This window comes from Ictidomys tridecemlineatus, chromosome 5 (assembly GCF_052094955.1).
Source record: "Ictidomys tridecemlineatus isolate mIctTri1 chromosome 5, mIctTri1.hap1, whole genome shotgun sequence".
NCBI lineage: Eukaryota > Metazoa > Chordata > Mammalia > Rodentia > Sciuridae > Ictidomys > Ictidomys tridecemlineatus.
In genome coordinates, this window is record NC_135481.1 from 38,967,953 (window position 1) to 38,986,470 (window position 18,518).

At 35.2% G+C, this 18,518-nt stretch overlaps 1 protein-coding gene across 3 annotated transcripts in view; it reads left to right on the forward strand.

The window, feature by feature from the left end:
* The window catches only part of Ino80 (INO80 complex ATPase subunit), a 131,808-nt gene that overhangs the window by 15,403 nt on the left and 97,887 nt on the right, over nucleotides 1–18,518 (forward strand). For all 3 annotated transcript variants that reach the window (XM_078049791.1, XM_078049790.1, XM_078049792.1), the window contains exons 2-5: nucleotides 14,227–14,412; nucleotides 14,652–14,821; nucleotides 14,918–14,985; nucleotides 17,405–17,566. In XM_078049791.1, coding sequence (XP_077905917.1) covers nucleotides 14,270–14,412; nucleotides 14,652–14,821; nucleotides 14,918–14,985; nucleotides 17,405–17,566 — 543 coding nt within the window. In that variant the 5' untranslated portion in view covers nucleotides 14,227–14,269. The remainder of the gene's footprint in view (nucleotides 1–14,226; nucleotides 14,413–14,651; nucleotides 14,822–14,917; nucleotides 14,986–17,404; nucleotides 17,567–18,518) is intronic.

An 18,518-nucleotide genomic window follows, 5' to 3' on the forward strand; every position in this document is an offset into this window, starting at 1 on the left:
CTTTGAGAAGTCTGGCAAAGTTATAATATTTGTATTAGAGGGAATTCATGCATTTAATTAGTGTAGAGTTGCATAGGATGCCACTTAAATACACTATTTGCTGTGTCTTCTATAGACTGATTTAAAAAATATTTTTGCAAACTGATAGGGAGTTAAACCAGAGAGAATGGTTTATATATATATATATATATATATTTTAATGCAGAAGTTTTCTACCCCATGATCTCAAAGATATGCTCTTAAGTTTTCTTTTAGAAACTTTATCAATTTAACTCTACATTTATCTGTGATTCATGTTAACTTCATTTTTGTGTGTGGTATTCTGTAGGGATTTGAAGCTTATTGTTTTTCCCCATATAGATCTCCTTTCTATTCAACTCCATTTGTTTGAAAATTTTTTCCTTGTTAGATTGTTTTATTGCTTTTGTTAAGTATCTGTTGACCATGTAGGTTTCTTTCTGTAATCTTTTCCATACCATTAGTCATTTTGTCTATACCAATGTAATGTTGTCATGATTACTATAAATTTAGTCAATCATGGATTTAGGTTAGGTAAACTTCAACTTTCTCCATCTTCTCAAACTTGTTTTGAGAATCCTATGTCCTTTGTATTTCCATATCAATTTCACACTCAGTTACCAGTTTCTTCTAAAATCCTCTGGATTTTGATTGGGAATGTGTTGAATTTATAGATGAATTAGAAGAGAATTGATAATATCCATGAACACGTGGAAATAATATGTATGTACATATTTAGTAAAAGAATTGTCTATACTATATAAAGGATTTCAATAACTCAGTAATTAAAAAGAGAGCTATTTTTTAAAGGTATTAAAAAAACTTATAAAAAGAAAGTTATACCTTAGGTTGAGGCTGTAGCTCAGTGGTAAAGTGCTTGCCTCCCATGTGCCTAGCACCAGAAAAAAAAAGTGTATGGATTTGCTTTTTCTGGACATTTCATATAAATGGAATCAGAATATGTGGCCTTTGGTTACTGGCTTCCTTCATTTTGCATATGATTTCAAAGTACATCCATGTTACAGCATTTCTCAGTAATTCCTTTTTATTGTTGAATGATATTCCATTGGGTACATGGATCACATTTTATTTTTTTATCATCAGTCAATGGACATTGGAGGTTTTTATCACTCTTGGCTATTGTGATACTACTGTGAAGATTTATATACAAGTTTTTGTGAAAATGTTTTAAATTTTCTTGGGTATAGTGGATTTGCTAGGTCATAATGGTAACTTTTTATAAATCTCAGAGGAACTGCCAAACTTCCCAGTGCCTGCACCATTTTACATTCCCAGGGCAGTGATTTAGGGCTCCAGTTTCTTCACATCCTAGTCACCTCTTGTTATTTTCTCTCTCTCTCTCTCTCTCTCTCTTTCTTCAATAGCCATCTTACTGCAAAGCAGTATGTCATTGAGCAGTAGTTTTTTGTTTTGTTTTGAGATGGAATCTCACTACATTGCCCAGGCTGGCCTCAAACCCCTGGACTCAAAGGATCATCCTGTCTCAGCCTCCCAAGAGGCTGAACTACAGATAAATGGTGCTACTTGTGATTTTGATTTGTTGTGCATTTTGCCAATAGCTACCAGTGTTAAAGCATCTTTTCATGTGCTTGCCTTTGGCATATCTTCTTTGGAGAAGTACCTATTTCAAATCTTTGTTTTATTTTTATTTTTTCAATTAATGTATTTTTGCAGTGCTAGGGATTGAACCCAATTTGCTCATTTTTGAAATAGCTTATTGTCTTTTTTAAAAAAAATTTTTTTAGTTGTAGATGGACACAGTGCTTTTATTTATTTATTTATTTATTTTTATGTGGTGCTGAGGATTGAACCCAGTTCCTCTCATGTGCTAGGCAAGTGCTCTACCACTGAGTTAAAACCCCAGCCCAGCTTATTGTCTTTTTATAATTGTTTTAAGAGTTTTAAAAATATATTCTGGATACTATTCATTATTAGCTAAATGATTTGGAGATATTTTCTCATGGGTTTTATTTTCAATATCTTCATGGTATCATTTATAACACTAAATTATTATTACTTTTGCTGTTGTTCAGACTGGCCTTGAACTCATGATCTTCCTGCCTCAGTCTCCCAAGTAGCTGGGATTATAAATGTGAACTGTATTAAGCCTAATTTATCTGTTTTTATTGCTTCTGCTATTGTTTCAATGCTAAGAAACGCTTACCTCATCCAATATTGCTGTTTTCTTCCAAGAGTTTTGTAGTTTAGCTCTTAAATTTAGATTTGTGATCTTTTCTGAGTTGATTTTTGTTTGCTTTAAAAGGAAGGGTCCAGGGACTGGTGTTGTGGCTCAGTGGTAGAGCGCTCGCCTAGCACATGTGAGGTGCTGGGTTCGATCCTCAACACCACATAAAAATAAATAAATAAATAAAATAAAGGCATTGTTTCCAACTACAACTAAAAACAATAAAAATGAAAAAAGAAGGGGTCCATCTTCATTGTTAGCATGTGACTATCCAGTTGTTACAGCACTATTTTTTGAAAAATTTTATTTCTTTGTTGGTTTATCTTGACATTCTTGTTGAAAATCACCTGATTATAAATGTAAAGATTTATTTCAGGGCTTTTGTTCTAGTCTCTTATTGTATATATCTATCCTTTTGTAGTTTCTGCATTGCCTGAAATATTGCAGCTATTTAGTAAGCTTTGAAATTGAGAAATTCCAGCTCACACTTAAAAAAGAGTTGTCTTTAAAATCCTTTTGGTTATCCCAAGTCCCTTGTATTTCTATAGGAATTTTAATTTAGCTTGCCTATTTAAAAAAGAAAAGAAAGCCAATTTGGATGTTGGTAGGTATTATATTAAATTTATATTTATTGTCACTTTAATAATTTATTGTATCATGTGATCCATGAACATGGAATGTCTTTCCATTTATTTCTTCCTCCTCCATCTTTTCTTTCCATTTTCTTTTTATTTATTTATTTTAAAAGATAGAGTGAGAGAGAGAGAATTTTTTTTTTAATATTTATTTTTTAGTTCTCGGCGGACATTACATCTTTGTTTTTGTATGTAATGCTGAGGATCGAACCCGGGCCGCACGCATGCCAGGCGAGCGCGCTACCGCTTGAGCCACATCCCCAGCCCCTATTTATTTATTTTTTAATGAGACAGGCTCTTGCTATATTGCCCCTTACCTCATTTGTTCAAGTGGTCCTCCTATCTCAGCCTGCTGAGTAGCTGGGATGACAGGAGTTAGCTCTTTAATTTCTTAAAATAATGTCTTCCTGCTTTTGATATATAAGTATTGCACTTATTTGGGTAAATTTATTTGTAAGTATTTTGTCATTTTTAAGGCCTCTAAATGAAATTGTTTTCTTAATTTATTTTCAGATTGTTCACTGATAGTGTTTATAAATATAATTCATTTTTATGTATTGATCTTATACCATGGAAGATTTCTGAGCTTATTCTAATCAATTTTTTCTAGTTGATTTGTTAAAATCATGTTATCTATATAAATAGAGAAAGTTTTACTTCTTTCTCTCTAACTAGGTGCCCTTTTTAAAAATTTCTTGCCTCATTGGCCTGGCTAAAACTCTCAGTACAATTTTGAATACATATGGTAAAAGTAGACACTCTTGTTTTGTTCCTGGTTTTAAAGGGAATAGCATTTTGCCTTTGCCACCAAATATGATATTAGCTTTGGAGTTTACATAATACCCTTTACCAAGTTCAGGAAGTTTCTTTTTATGCCAAGTTTGTACAGTGTTTCTATCTTGAAAATGTGCTGGCTTGTGTCAAATCATTTTTCTGTATCTATTTAGATGATCATGTATGTTTGTACCCTTAGTTTTACTGATGTGTGTAGCACAATTAATTTCAGATGTTATACCAACTTCATTCCTAGGATAAATTCTGCTTGGTAATAGTTTATAATCCTTTTTATGTGTTCCTGGATTTGGTTTGCTGATATTTTGTTGAGGAGTGTGTGTGTGTGTGTGTGTGTGTGTGTGTGTATTTTATAAGGGATATTGATATATAGTTTTCTTTATTTCTACTTGGTTTGGGGATCAGAGTGCTATTGGTCTCATAGAATAATTTTGGTAAGTGTTCTTATCTCTTCTAATTTGTAGAAGACTTTGTGAAGTATTTGTATTAATTCTATTTTAAATGTTTGGTAGAACTCATTGGTGAGCCATTTGATTTGGGCATTGATTTTATATGATCATAATTACTAGACCTTTTTTTTTTTTTTTTTTTTTTTTGGTGCCTGGATTGAACCCAGGGGTACTTAACCCCTGAGCCACATCTACAGCCTGTTTTATATTTTATTTAGATACAGGGTCTTGCTAAGTTGCTCAGAGATTTGCCAAATTGCCGAGGCTAGCTTTGAACTTGTAATCCTCCTGCCTCTGCCTCCTGAGCTGCTGGGATTACAGGTGTGCCCTACCTGCTTAGACTTTTCATTTTCTGTTTTTAAGATCATACATCCATGGAAGGACCTTCCATATCCCAGCCCATTATTTCTTCATCAAAAATTACAGATATTATAAAGGATGTAATCATTAGGTATATAAATTTTTCATGAAACATTAATATGGTCTAATATCTAAGATAATCATTGTTTCTTCAAATCCCATAGCAATTTATCTAGGGATGGCTCAGAGGCAGAGTGCTTTCGTAGCAGCGTTTATGAAGCCCTGGGTTTGATCCCCAGCATAACCAAGAAAACTAAACTGTAACACTTTATCTGTACATCTCTTAAGTCGCCTAACTCAAAAGTTTTTTTTTTTTTTTTTTCCCTTTTTGCAATGCTGGGGATCAAACCCAAAGCTTTGCATACACTAGGCAAGTGCTCTACCCCTGAGCTACATCCCCCAACCCCTGTGTGTGTGCATGTGCATGTACACAGTACTTAGGATTGAACCAAGGGATGTTCTACCCCCCCCACTCCACCACCACCTTTTGAGACATTGTCTCACTGAGTTGTCCAGGCTGGCCTCAAATCTCTTACTCTGCAGCCTCCCAAGTAGCTGGAATTACAGTTATGTGCCACTGTGCCTGGACCCAAGTATGCTTTTTATTGTAGTTATTTATATTGCAGTCTTGCCTCTTGTGTGAAGAGGCAAGACTGCAATATAAAAAAAAATCCCCAGAGAAAAGGAGTTCTCTGGGGGCTGGGGATGTGGCTCAAGCGGTAGCGCGCTCGCCTGGCATGCGTGCAGCCCGGGTTCGATTCTCAGCACCACATACAAACAAGATGTTGTGTCTGCCAAAAACTAAGAAAACAAATATTAAAATTCTCTCTCTCTCTCTCTCTCTCTCTCTCTCTCTCTCTTTCTCAAAAAAAAAAAAAAAAAAAGGAGTTCTCTGAAGGAAATACCCTTTTCTACACTGCACTTAAAGATCATCATGCTGGTGACTGAAATGTTAATCTAGTGTTTGTATCATTTTTTAAAAATATTTTTAGTTGTCAATGGACCATTATTTTATTTATCCATACGTGGTGCTAAGAATCGAACCATCTATTTAAATATTATGGAGTTTGTTTATTTGGCTTGATTCTGTTATTTATGGCTTAGCACTATGAATTATCAGTGTTACCTGTGGATCAGATCTGGACATAATAGATTTGGGCAACAGAATTTCTCAGATTTGGAGCACAGGTGGGAAATTTAGATTTTATAGTTCCTTAATATTTGGCCTTTGTATAAAGCACTGTTTTTAACTAGCCTCATGCTGTCTGTCTTCATTTATTTTTAATATGGGGATTGAATCAAGGGGATGCTAAGCCATATCTTCAGCCCTTTTTTTTATGTTTTGTTTTTATTTTTTGGTACTGGGGGTTGAATTCAAAGGTACTTAACCACTGAGCCACATCCCCAGCCCTTTTTATATTTTATTTAGAGACGAGGGTCTTGCTGAGTTGCTTAGGGCCTTGCTAAATTTCTGAGCCTGGCTTTGAATTTGGATGCTCCTGTTTCAGCCTTCTGAGCCACTGGGATTATAGATGTGCACCACTGCACCCAGTTTATGTTTTATTTTAATTAAGACAGGGTCTTGCCAAGTTGCTTTTAACCTTGCTAAATTGCTGTAACTGGCTTTGAATTTGTAATCCTCCTGCCTCAGCCTCCTCCTGAGTTATTGAGATTACAGACATGTGCCTTACCACTGAGCTTTTAATCATTTAAATGCTTTTTAAGTTACAGTTTTTTCCTTAAGAGGCATATTGCCTTTATTCAACCTTTTTTTATTTACATTTGATAAATTTGGGAGTTTTGTTTTTTAATTTTTTTTTTAAATGCTAGGGATTGAATCCAGGGCCTTGCAGTTATTAAGTATGCATTCTACCTTTGAGCCATACCCCTAACCCTTTTTATTTTGAGCCAGGGTCTCACTAAGTTGCCCAGCTGGCCTCCAACTTGCAAACCTCTGCTTCATGTAGAAATTAGTTCTTCAAGGCTGATATGATTTAATTTATGAGTTTAAATCAACATTCTTGAACTAATTTTCTCAGATATTTTGATAGGTATTTTGTCTCCCCCTCCCCCCCAAAAAAAGGAAAAGAAAATAAAAGTCCACTAAGTTTGGAATTCCTAATGGAGAAGAGACAAAAGAGCACATTACCATAATGCAAATGATAAAATAAAATTAAAAAAATATAACTCTTAGGTCTAACTTTAATGCTTTATATTTTTAATATTAGTAGATATTTGTCTGTATTTTTTAATAGGAAGGGCCTTGTTGAGGGTTGAACCCAGGAAATCTAAATGTGTAAATAATAGGACACATTTGTAATGGTTATAATTGTAGTAGTGTATGTGGTGTTCATTAGATGTCATTCTTTGTGTGTGGACATGGGGTGGGGCATGTGTGTGCTGGAAATTTAACCTAGAGCCTCATGCATGCTAAAAGCGTATGCTTTTCCACTTAGTTACATCACTAGTCTATTGTTTTTACCATTGAAGTTAGGAAAAAACAATCAGTGCATTCTCACCCATCTTTAAACAAACAAATAAATGCAACCAAACTAAAAAGTGTTAGATTAAATTGCCATTTGAACAGCACCTCTTAGTTCATTTCTATCTAGAGATCAAATTGCTTTCTCTCCAAATAGGTATCATTATTAGGCTCTTCATTTAGGGGAAGATATCAAAAGTTCTGTTCTTCTTGTTGGTGTGTTGGTGCACCTCTGTAATCTCAACAACTCAGGAGGCCGATGCAGAAGGATTGCAAATTTGAAATCAGCAGCTTAGATCCTGTCTCAAAATAAAAATGAAAAGGATTGGAGATATAGCTAAGTGGTATAACATTCCTGGTTCAATCCCCACCCCCCATTCCTCCAAACAAAACAAAACAGAACAAAACAAACAAAGTCCTGTCCTCAGGTAAGAATTGGTGATTGGTGCAGGTGCATCTCAGGTTCTTGTCTAAAAGTAAAACCTTGGTCTCACTTGCCCAATATTTAAAAACCTGTCTGAAAACCAGTTTTAATGGTCATTTGTCTGAAAGACTCTCAATTCATGGAATTCTCCTATCCTTGCTCAGCAGGAGTAAGATAATGAATGATTGGACCCATTCTACTTCTTAACTTTTGTATCTTTTAGTTTGATTTAAACTTTTGTTCTCAAATGTATCCAAGATAGGGCTAGAGGCTAATGGTCATTAACTGCAGATTGTGTTTATGTAGAATGTAACATTAGAGCTGTAGTTTTGTAGCCTTGAAATTTAGACTGTGTATAAAAGTGGAAAATAGGGGACTGGGGTTGTGGCTGAGTGGTAGAACACTTGCCTAGCATGTGTGAGGCAGTGGGTTCGGTCCTCAGCACCACATAAAGGTAAATAAATAAAGGTATTGTGTTCATCTACAACTGGTCATGATGTGGCATACCTGTAATCCCATTTACTCAAGACCCTCAGGCAGGAGCATCATGAATTTGAGGCCAGTATGGACAATTTAGGAGAGGAGACCCTGCTGCTGGGGGGTGACGAGTAAGTTGTGTACGTTGATGCAGCAGGAATGGAAGCCGTTTATTGTAGGACAACAGAGCTATTTATACATTTTGCACAGCTTATCTTAATTAGCATAAACTAGATACATCAGTCAACCAATAAGGAATCTCCACACTTAATGGCTTACTTTTGTTACTTCTCAAACCACTCCCTCTGGCATTTTGCCAGGCACCATCCAGACTTGTTTATGAACTCTAACATTTCTCTGGCAAAATACCACGCGTTATTTTGACTTGTCTACAGACCTTAACACCCTGCCTCAAAGTAAAAAATTTAAAAGGTCTGGGAATGCAGTACATTGCTTGCCTAGCATGTGCAAGTCCTAGATTCAATCTCCAGATCTTTCCTACTACTCCCCCCACCAAAAAAAAAGAAGGAAAAGGAAATTAATGTAATTATTTATAAAATATCAGAATCAAATAGATTCATAAGATATGAATTCCTTTCCCCAATAATTTAGAGTTTAATAGGGGAGATATCTATCTACACACACACACACACACACACACACACACACACACACACACTAAATAGAATATAAGATCATATAAGCACCATGTTTTCTATTACCATTCAAAAGTTCAGAGGAGAGAGAGAGAGAATAGTCTTAGCTAAAGATAATCTACAAGTGTTTTCCATAACAATGTATTTCATTTTATCTTCGAAAGATTTTATTGCAACCTTGTAAAACATCTTAACAGGCATTTTCATAGGACAAGGGCAAGACATCATTAATAAAGATATAGCAGTAACTCTTAACTGAAAACTGTCAGTCTAGGATCACTCATGAACACAGACTAAGAAGTCTGATATATGTGGGTAAGGTTCAGAAGCAGATACTTTACTGTGTGAACAGTAGACTGTTGTAAGAGGAACTGAAGTATGATCAGAGTCCAGTTTCTGGATAATTAGGATGAGAAATCCTGTGGAAAGACCAGTCTACAGTGAATTACTTTGACAGCATAGATTAACATCCTGTGTACATGAACCTGTGGTTGGACGAATTTTAAAAAGCTTTTGAATTGAAGATTGGGGTGGGTCTACTAAGATGTTAGGAGATACTTTTACAGGAATTTTCAATTTATCTGAAGTATAGTGGGGCAGTAAAGATTAAATTGGAAAAGATAATTTGAAGCCAGATGGTAAGGTCTTTGAATTTCAGTCTGAATTATTTAGACTATTGAATTTTGGAAAATTATTGAGGGGTAATGACATAGTCAGAATGATGTTTTGGGAGTACTGGTTTGACAATAGTTATGAGCATGAATAGATTAAGATGAACTTGGGAAACTACATTTGGAAGCAGTGGTCTAGATGTGAGTTAAGAATTTAAAGGAGAACTTTAATAGGGAAAGAAAGGTCTGGTACCAGACTTGGTTTCCAAAGAACAATCAACTACACATTGGTTACAAGGTAAGAAGAGAAGTAGAGGGGAGTGTAAAAAGTGATTCTCTGAGTTTCGAGTCCAAATAACTATTAATGCCAGTAGCTCCGGAGGCTGAGACAGGAGGATCACAATTTCAAAGCCAACCTCAGGAGAAGTGCTAAGCAACTCAGTTGAGACCCTGTCTCTAAATAAAATACAAAATAGGCCTGGGGATGTGGCTTAGGGGTTGAATGCCCCTGAGTTCAATACCTGGTACCAAACAACAACAAAAACCCCCAAACCTGAAAACACATAAGAAAGAAAGAGGAACTAGCTAGTTTGGGGGCAGAGGAGCAATTTGAGTTTGTAGGTGCTAGTGGTAGAATAGGTACTATCTAGGGTAGAATTTCAGGGATGGGGCTATAGCTCAGTGGCAGAGCACTTAGCCTAGCATGTGTGAGGCACTGGGTTCTGTCCTTATCACCACATAAAAATAAACAAAGGCATTCTGTCCATCTACAACTACCCCCCCCAAAAAAAATTTTTAAGGGTGGAATATCCAACAAGCATCTAGAATATGTACTTTGTAAGTTTGGGGCCAGGGTATCAATCACATAACTGTTCATTGAAGTCCTGGTTATAGATGAGATTTCCTAAGAGTAAAAAATGGATGAAGGAATGAGTGGACTCTACACAAAGTTAGGGTAAAGAAATTTCAACAGAGGAGATAAAGAAGGAATAGGACAGAAGTTTCCAAAGAGATGGAGAGTATCCAGAAATAAGATTTACTTAGTCAGCAATATCAGTCATTCTGATTTTCAAATTGGTTAGCTCCAATTCTGCCTTATTACAAGTATCTTATAATCTCTCTTTTTTTAGTCACCAAATGAAATATGTAGGTAGTATTATCTATAATTTAAAACAACACAGTATGCCCAGTTGTTCTATATTGGAGAACCATAAATAACTTAAGAGTAAAATAATATTTTAAAACATGAATTCATGGGCATGGCACATAATGGATGACATAGGAAATACATCCTTTGCACAAGTACACAGAATCACCTTGACTGAAGAGTTGCAATTGTAGACTGATAAAGTCAATCTGTCTTATTAACTCAAATACCACAAATAAGGAGAAAACCAGTGAGCTGAAGTCAATTTTTTTAAAAAAATGGAGATATTTGCTCCTCAAGCCCTTCTAAGGTGAAGAGGTGCATGACTTAAGAATTTTGAAGAAGAAAGGATTTGAAGTAATCTTTGTAGAGAGTGATAAGAAGTGGTTAAAAGGACTATTGAAGTGTCAAGTGCTCTGCTGAATTTGCATAACTAGTGGGTCAGTTGGCATGGCCCTGCAATTTTTTTGTAGAGAATAAAAAATGTAGGAGATGAATGTCTAAGGCTTTTAACAGGCCAATCAAGGCACCTGAGCTGAAAATAGAGTCCACCAGTCTTTTTTTTTTTTTTTTAATATTTTTAGTTGTAGATGGACATAATACCTTTTCTTTTGTTTATTTAGTTTTTTTTAAAAAAAATATTTATTTTTATGTGGTCCTGGGGATCAAACCCAGTGCATCATGCTTGTTAGGCAAATGCTCTACCACTGAGCCACAACCCCAGCCCAAGTTTACCAATCTTAAAAGGGAGTTTAAAAATAAAAATTAATGATAGTTGCACACCATTGTGAATATACTTAACGCAACTGCCTGTTAAAGTGGTTAAAATGGTAAATTTTATATATTACCACAATAAAAAAAATAATTGAACACTTTAAAAGTATTATTGCTTAACTTTCCAGATACTGTCATGAAACCTTTTGTGGAGATTGGTCAAGAACTTTATGCCTGTAGCACCTTCTGGTAGCTCTGTGGACATAAGGGAATGATTACCGACAGGATTACCATTTCAGTCATCAGAGATGATTACCTACAGAAGTGATGCTGGGACAAATGAGATTTTTTTATTTTTATTTTTATTTTAAAGAGAGAGGTGAGAGAGAGAGAGAGGGAGAGCGAGAGAGGGAGGGAGGGAGAATTTTTAATATTTATTTTTTAGTTTTTGGCGGACACAACATCTTTGTTTTTGTATGTGGTGCTGAAGATCGAACCCGGGCTGCATGCATGCCAGGCGAGCGCGCTACTGCTTGAGCCACATCCCCAGTCTGACAAATGAGATTTTAAGACTCATGAGTACAGGATGTAACAAGGTCGTCTATGTTGAGCATTGTGCAATTATGGACATAATTAAGCTTTCCTGGAGAAATAGATTTTGACTTCATGTAGTCCAGTTACTGAGAAATAATTTTGAAAATATTTTGTTTTGGTACCAGGGATTGAGCTACACATCCCCAGCCCCCCTTTTTTTTTTTTTTTTTAATATCGAGACAGGGTCTCACTAAGTTGTTTAGGGCCTTGCTAAATTGCTTAGGCTGGCCTTGAGCTTGGGACTCTCCTGCCTCAGCCTCCTCAGTTGCTGGAATTACAGTCATGCCATACCATGCCCAGGGAATGAGGGAGTTTTGGTATTTTTTATTAAAAACAAGTGAAACATGTTTAGGTCTCAATTTACAGAGAAGAATTTATTGAGACCCTTTTTAAAAGTTTTTTTTTTTTTTTTAAATTTTGTTGTAGATGGACACAATAACCTTTATTTATTTCACTTTTTTTTCATATGGTACTGAGGATCAAACCCAGTGTGTCTCATATGTGCTAGGCAAATGCTCTACCACTGAACTATAGCCCCAGCCTTTAAAAAAGTGTTTTTAACATTCTTTTTTTCTTGAACTATGTTACCAAGACTGATAATTTAAATACCATGTAATTCATTTCAGTTTATAATTCATTGATGTTTAGTGAATTTTTTGGAATTCTACATCAACTACAATGTGGTTTTAGAACTCTGTGTGCGGGAGGGTGACGGGGGTTACTGGGGATTGAACCTAGGATTTTACATATGCTAGGTAAACATTGTACCACTAAGCTACATCCCCAGCCCTAGAACATTTTTGATCCTCCCCAAAAGATTTCTTATATCCATTTGAGTCCATTCTCTTTGGTACTCCCAGACAACCCTAGTTTACTGTCTGTGTAACCTTTGTTTCCTGATTTTTTTTTTTTTTTTGTGTGTGTGTGTGTGTATGTATGTATTTGCGCACAATACATATTGAATCTGGGGCACTCCACCACCAAGCTACATCCTCAGTCTTTCAAAAATTACTGTTATTATTTTCCCCTTGGGCTGGAAACCCAGGTCCTCACTTATGCCAAGCTAGTACTTTACCACTGAGCCATCCCAGCCCCTTTTTTGTTTTTTGAAACTGGGTCTTGCTAAGTTGCTGAGGCTGGCCTCAAATTTGTGATTCTCTGCCTCGCCCTCCTGAGTTGCTGGGATTACAGTATGAACCACCATGGCCAGTGCTGAACACTTAATGTAAGTGGAATCACAGAAAATGTGATCTTCTATGTCTGGTTTCTTTTACTTAACAATCTTTTCTTTTTTTTTAATATTTTTTAGTTTTTGATGGACCTTTATTTTTTTTTATTCACGTGATGCTGAGAATCGAACCCAGTGCCTCACATATGCTAGGCAAGCACATAACACCACTCTTCCCTATCTAGAATTCATCTTTGTTTTTAATTGTAGCCATTCTAGAGGGTATAAAATTGTATCATGCTGTATCTTTAATTTGTATTTATTGATGTTGAATATCTTTTCATCTATCTAGGAGCCATTTGTATGTCTTCATGAAATTTCAGAACCTTTTGTCAGTTTTAAATTGGGCTATTTGAGAGGTATTTATATATTGTAGATATAAGACTTTTTAAAAAAATATATTTTTTTAAATTGTAGTTGGACACAATACCTTTGTATTATTTATTTATTTTTATGTGGTACTGAGGATTGAACCCAGGGCATCGTACATGCTAGGCAACTGCTTTACTGCTGAGCCACAACCCCAGCCCCAAATATAAGACTTTTATCCAATAGATGATTTGCAAATATTTTCTCCTAATCTGTGGTTTATCTTTGTTTTCTTAGATGGTGGCTTAATTGCTGTATATTGTCATTTCATTATTAAATCCTAGCTGAATCCTGTAATTCTTTATAGATAGAAGGTATTACATAAAAGACAGTTGTGGGAAAAGTTGTGCTGATATGATAATTCCTCAAGTGAAGACATTTTGACTTCATGTTTAATAACATAAGGTAGCAAAAAGAATGCATAAGGTCTGCCTGTTTTTTTTTGACCCTTCTATTCTTTTTGCTCCAGTTTTCTAAATCATTTTAAAATTAAACTCATTATGACATTTTTACAAGAGATTGTAAAAAACTCTGTCAATATATCTATTCCGCTGTAAATAGAATACCTCTCACATGTGTTATATTAATGCAAAATGAAGAAGGAACAACTACTTCTAAGGTGATGCTGAGAAGTACTCCTATAGTTCTCTCCTGTGAAGTGCATAGCAGTGAACTTGTTGTATAGATTTGGGTAGTTGTTTTCTCATAGTTATTGTAAGTCGTTGTTAATTGTAGGAGAAAAGGGTACTATTTCAAAAATATGTAATATGAATTTTCATTGTAACATATAACAGTGTTACTATATTTTGGTATTCATCCTATGCTTTTAATTTCTGCCTTAGCATTAACAGGCATTGTCTAAGGAGTTTTATCATGATCCTTCTACATTATTTTATTTTTTTAAAAAATATTTTTAAATTTTTGATGGACCTTTATTTTATGTTATCTTCTCAGTATCTTGTGTTCTAGATGGTCTGACTTGTCTTCATTTTGTGAGAGAGTAGGCAAGAGAAAGAAAATGAATAGTCTTTTTCATTTTTTTACTACTTATCTCTGTTCTTCAGCTGTGTAGTTGGAGGCCCTTGTGCATGAAGACAGATTTGTTCTATGGCCTCAGAGTTGGGTGCCGGGGACGATGGCGGCTGCAGTGAGCTGGCAAAGCCCCTCTATCTTCAGTATCTGGAGAGGGCCCTCCGGTTGGACCATTTCCTGCGACAAACATCAGCCATCTTCAACAGGAATATTTCTAGGTATGTTATTTCATCTTTGTAGTATTATAATGTACCACATTTCTGATTCCTTTTATCCCTGTAGACTTTAGGGTTAAAGTATTTTAGGATTTTTGGGTTTTTTTTTCTTCTTTTAAGTAAAATACAGTCAGCCTTTTCTAAGAATCAATTTCTTCTATAAAATATCTAGTTTTACTAACTTTAAAGTATAATGTTTTACTGGAAGAACTGTGACTATTGACTTGCTATTCAATTTATAGTGATGATAGTGAAGATGGACTGGATGACAACAATCCCTTATTGCCCCAGTCTGGGGATCCCTTAATACAAGTAAAGGAAGAACCTCCAAATTCATTGCTTGGTGAAACTTCTGGAGCAAGCAGTTCTGGAATGTTAAACCCATACTCGCTGAATGGAGTTCTGCAGTCAGGTCTGTGTGGCTTGAGATCCCTCTTTGGTCTAGCAGTTCTCTTGGTGTAGTCATTCTTTCGTTTTTATTTCATTTTATTTTTGTTTCTTTATACAGAATCAAAATCTGACAAGGGGAATTTGTATAACTTCTCCAAGTTGAAGAAAAGCAGAAAGTGGCTAAAGGTAAGAAATAAGGCAGAATGTTTACAGTTCAAATAATCTGCTGATATTGCTAATAGAGGGCAAGTTGTTAACTCATTCTGATAGATTGACAGATTGTTTTTATTTTCTCATGCTGGTCCTGGGGATGCACATTCTAGGCAAGTGCCTTACTACTTAGCTATACCCCTAGGGGCCTAGGGGTTCTTGGTTGTGGTATTTTGAAGAAGGTTCAGTGATATCATTTTAGCAAACATTGGTAAAGCACAGTGGAGAAAGGAATATAGTAATCAAATTAGATAAGATCTTTGCCCTTGTTGGCTCATGTTATCAGGAATATCAATTTTCCATCAGTCCATGAGTAGTTCAATCATGCAATGAATGTGGATTGAGTGCATTTATGTGCCAGGAACCATTGAACATGGACTGGTTTCTTGCCCTGTGGAGCTTATATTCTAAATGAGGAGGTAGTGAGTAAGCCTGTAAACAAGTAAACTTTCAAACAAGAAAACTTTCAAACAAGTCAACTAGGAAGTCACAGCATTTCAACTGACTTGTGAATGACCAGAGAGAATCATGTGAGGGTCTAATAGTAAGAGCATTTCAAATAGAAGAAACAACTGTGGGATTCACGAGTTAAAAAAGCATCTTAGGGGGCTGGGGTTTTGGCTCAGCAGTGGAGCACTCACCTACAATGTGTGAAACGATGGGTTTAATCCTCAGCACCACATAAAAATAAATAAATTAATTAAAAAAACAAAAGTATTGTCAATTGCAACTAAAAAAATATTGAAGAAAAAGAAAAAAAAAAAAAACCTAGTGCTGTGTGCGGTGGCACACACATAAATCCTAGTGACTTGGGAGGCTGAGGAAGGAAGATTGCAAGTTCTAGATCAAGTTCAGCAACTTAACAATACCCTGTCTCAAAATTAAAAATAAAAGGAGCTATAGGTGGGGCAGGGGCTGCAGGTAGAACTCAGTGGTTATGTGCCCCTAGTTTTAATCCCCATTACCAAAAAGAAAAGAATCAACTTGGTATGTTTGGGGGAAAAGGAAGGTCAGTGTGGCCAGTCTGTTGGAGCATGGTGAATGGAGGGCAGTGGTAGAAGATGGGATTGGAGGCTTTGATCACACAGGGCCTCATACATCCACTTAAGGAATTTGTATTTTATTCTAATAATAATCATAAGCCATTGGAGTTTTAAACAAGCAGCACCAGTGGTATAATATCATTCTCATTCTTACAAGGTTACTATTAATGGCCAGACTTGAATTTAGGATAGTATTTCTTCTTAAAACTATTTGGGGCTGGAATTGTAGCTCAATGATGGTGCTACTTGTCTAGCATTTGTGAAACAACTACATTCGATCCTTAGCACCACATAAAAATGCATAAATAAAGGTATTATATCAGTCTACAACTAAAACAAATTAAAAAAATAAAGACTAATTTTTTTCCGTTAGCATGCACAAGGTCATCAGTTCAATCACAATCGCCAAAATAAATAAAAAAAATAAAACTAATTATTTTACTATTTCATTCTTTTCCTGTGAAAAGCTAAAAGAAGTGTAAATTCTTTACTATTACCTCGTGCACTTTAAAAGGCTCATGTGTAAAAGGTCTGATTTACTCAGTGTCAGTAAGGCTTTGTTCTAGTAGAAATGTATAAATCTTTATACGTAGCCAAGACATTTTAAAAAATTTAGATACACTTCACTTGCCATAAAATTTAACCTTTTAAAACATACAGTTTAGTAGTTTTTTGTGTGTTCACGAGGTTGTTCTCAGACATAACCACTGTCTAATTTGAGAACATTTCATTACTTCATAAAGAAGCTGTGTAGTCATTAATAGCCACTCCCTAAACTCTAGTTCCCCTAGTCCCTGCCAGCCACTAATCTACTTTCTGTCTCTTTTGATTTGTCAATTTTGGAAATTTAGCATAAATTGAATCATCATTTGTGGTCCTAGCTTCTTTCAATTAGCATAATTTTTTAAGCTTCTTTATTTTTGTGACACATTAGTACTTTTTTTATAGCTGAGTAATATTTCATTATCTGATATTCCACATTTTGTTTATCCATTCATCAATTAATGGCTATTTGTTTTCTTTTCCCTTTTTTTGTTATTGTGGCTGACTTTTTCTTACTCCTCTATATTCTATAGGTAGATTTTGGTTTGGTTTTGTTTGCCTTGGAATTTAAAATTCAGCTTGAGAATCTTATGTATAGTGTACTCAGTGCAATATAACCTTCCTATTAGGTTTAATAGTATCCTTTTTTGTTTTTCAGTTGAATTGGTAAATGGAATATAAAGGAAACTGAAATGACTGTTCTCCAGCTGTTTTTGTCATTGTTTTGGGATCTGGGGAAAAAATTCTTGGATTATAAATTGAATAACAACATAGAGAAAATTATATTTTCATTTTTTGCCATTTTCCAGAACATTCTTTTAAGTGATGAATCCAGTGAAGCAGATTCTCAGAGTGAAGACAATGATGATGATGAAGAAGAACTCAATCTCAGCAGAGAAGAACTTCACAACATGCTTCGGCTACACAAATATAAGAAACTTCACCAAAATAAGTATAGCAAAGACAAGGAGGTGAGGATTTCAAGAGAAAACTCAGACCTTCATGCTGAGTGTTTACTCTCTCTGGTTTGTAGTCATTAATGAGATATATATTTAAACTTTATATTTAGATGGTGGTGGTTGTGAACAGCTTGTTGAGACATAATCCATACACCCAAAATTCAGCTTTTAAACACTTGCTAATCAATAGGTTTTGGTATATTTATAGCATTATGTTAGAATCATCACTAATTGTAAAATATTTTCATCACTCTAGAAAGAAAACTCATATTCCTGAGCTGTTGCATTCATTTTCTTCTTTTTCTTTAGTGTCAGGCAACTACCAGGCAACTTCCAGTCTACCTTATTTGTTTGGGGGCTGTGCTAGATGTCAAATCAAGGGACTTAAGAATGTACCTTTTTTTTCTGTAAATGTTCTCATTCTCAACATTTCTTAAAAATGGATTTATACAGCGGTGTCTTTTGTGTGTGCAGCTTCTCTCAATATAATTTTTTCAAAGTCCATCCCTTTTATAGCCTGTATTGTACTACATTCCTTTTTATTGCCAAATGTTCTGTTGCATATATACCGTATTTATCTGTTCTTCAGTTGATCAACTGATTGGCTAACTGATTGGCTTATTTCTACTTCTTGCTACTTATGAATAGTACTGCTGTGAAGATTTGTGTGGATATATGTTTTCAATTCTCTTAGGTGTGATCTTAGCAGAGGAATTGCAGGGTCATATGATAACTATGTTTATTTAACCTTTTGAGGATCTGCCAGAATGTTTACATGCAACTGCTCTTTAAAAGTGTTCTGTCTTGGAAAACTCCTTTTTTTCACTTACTAACATTAAAATGATGTTGGTTTTAAGTGATAACTATTTGACATTCTTACTAAAGTGTTTTGATTTTTGCCAGAAGTATAATTCATTGTCTGTATGAAAAATAGCATATTTGGAAACTAAACGATTTTCCAGCA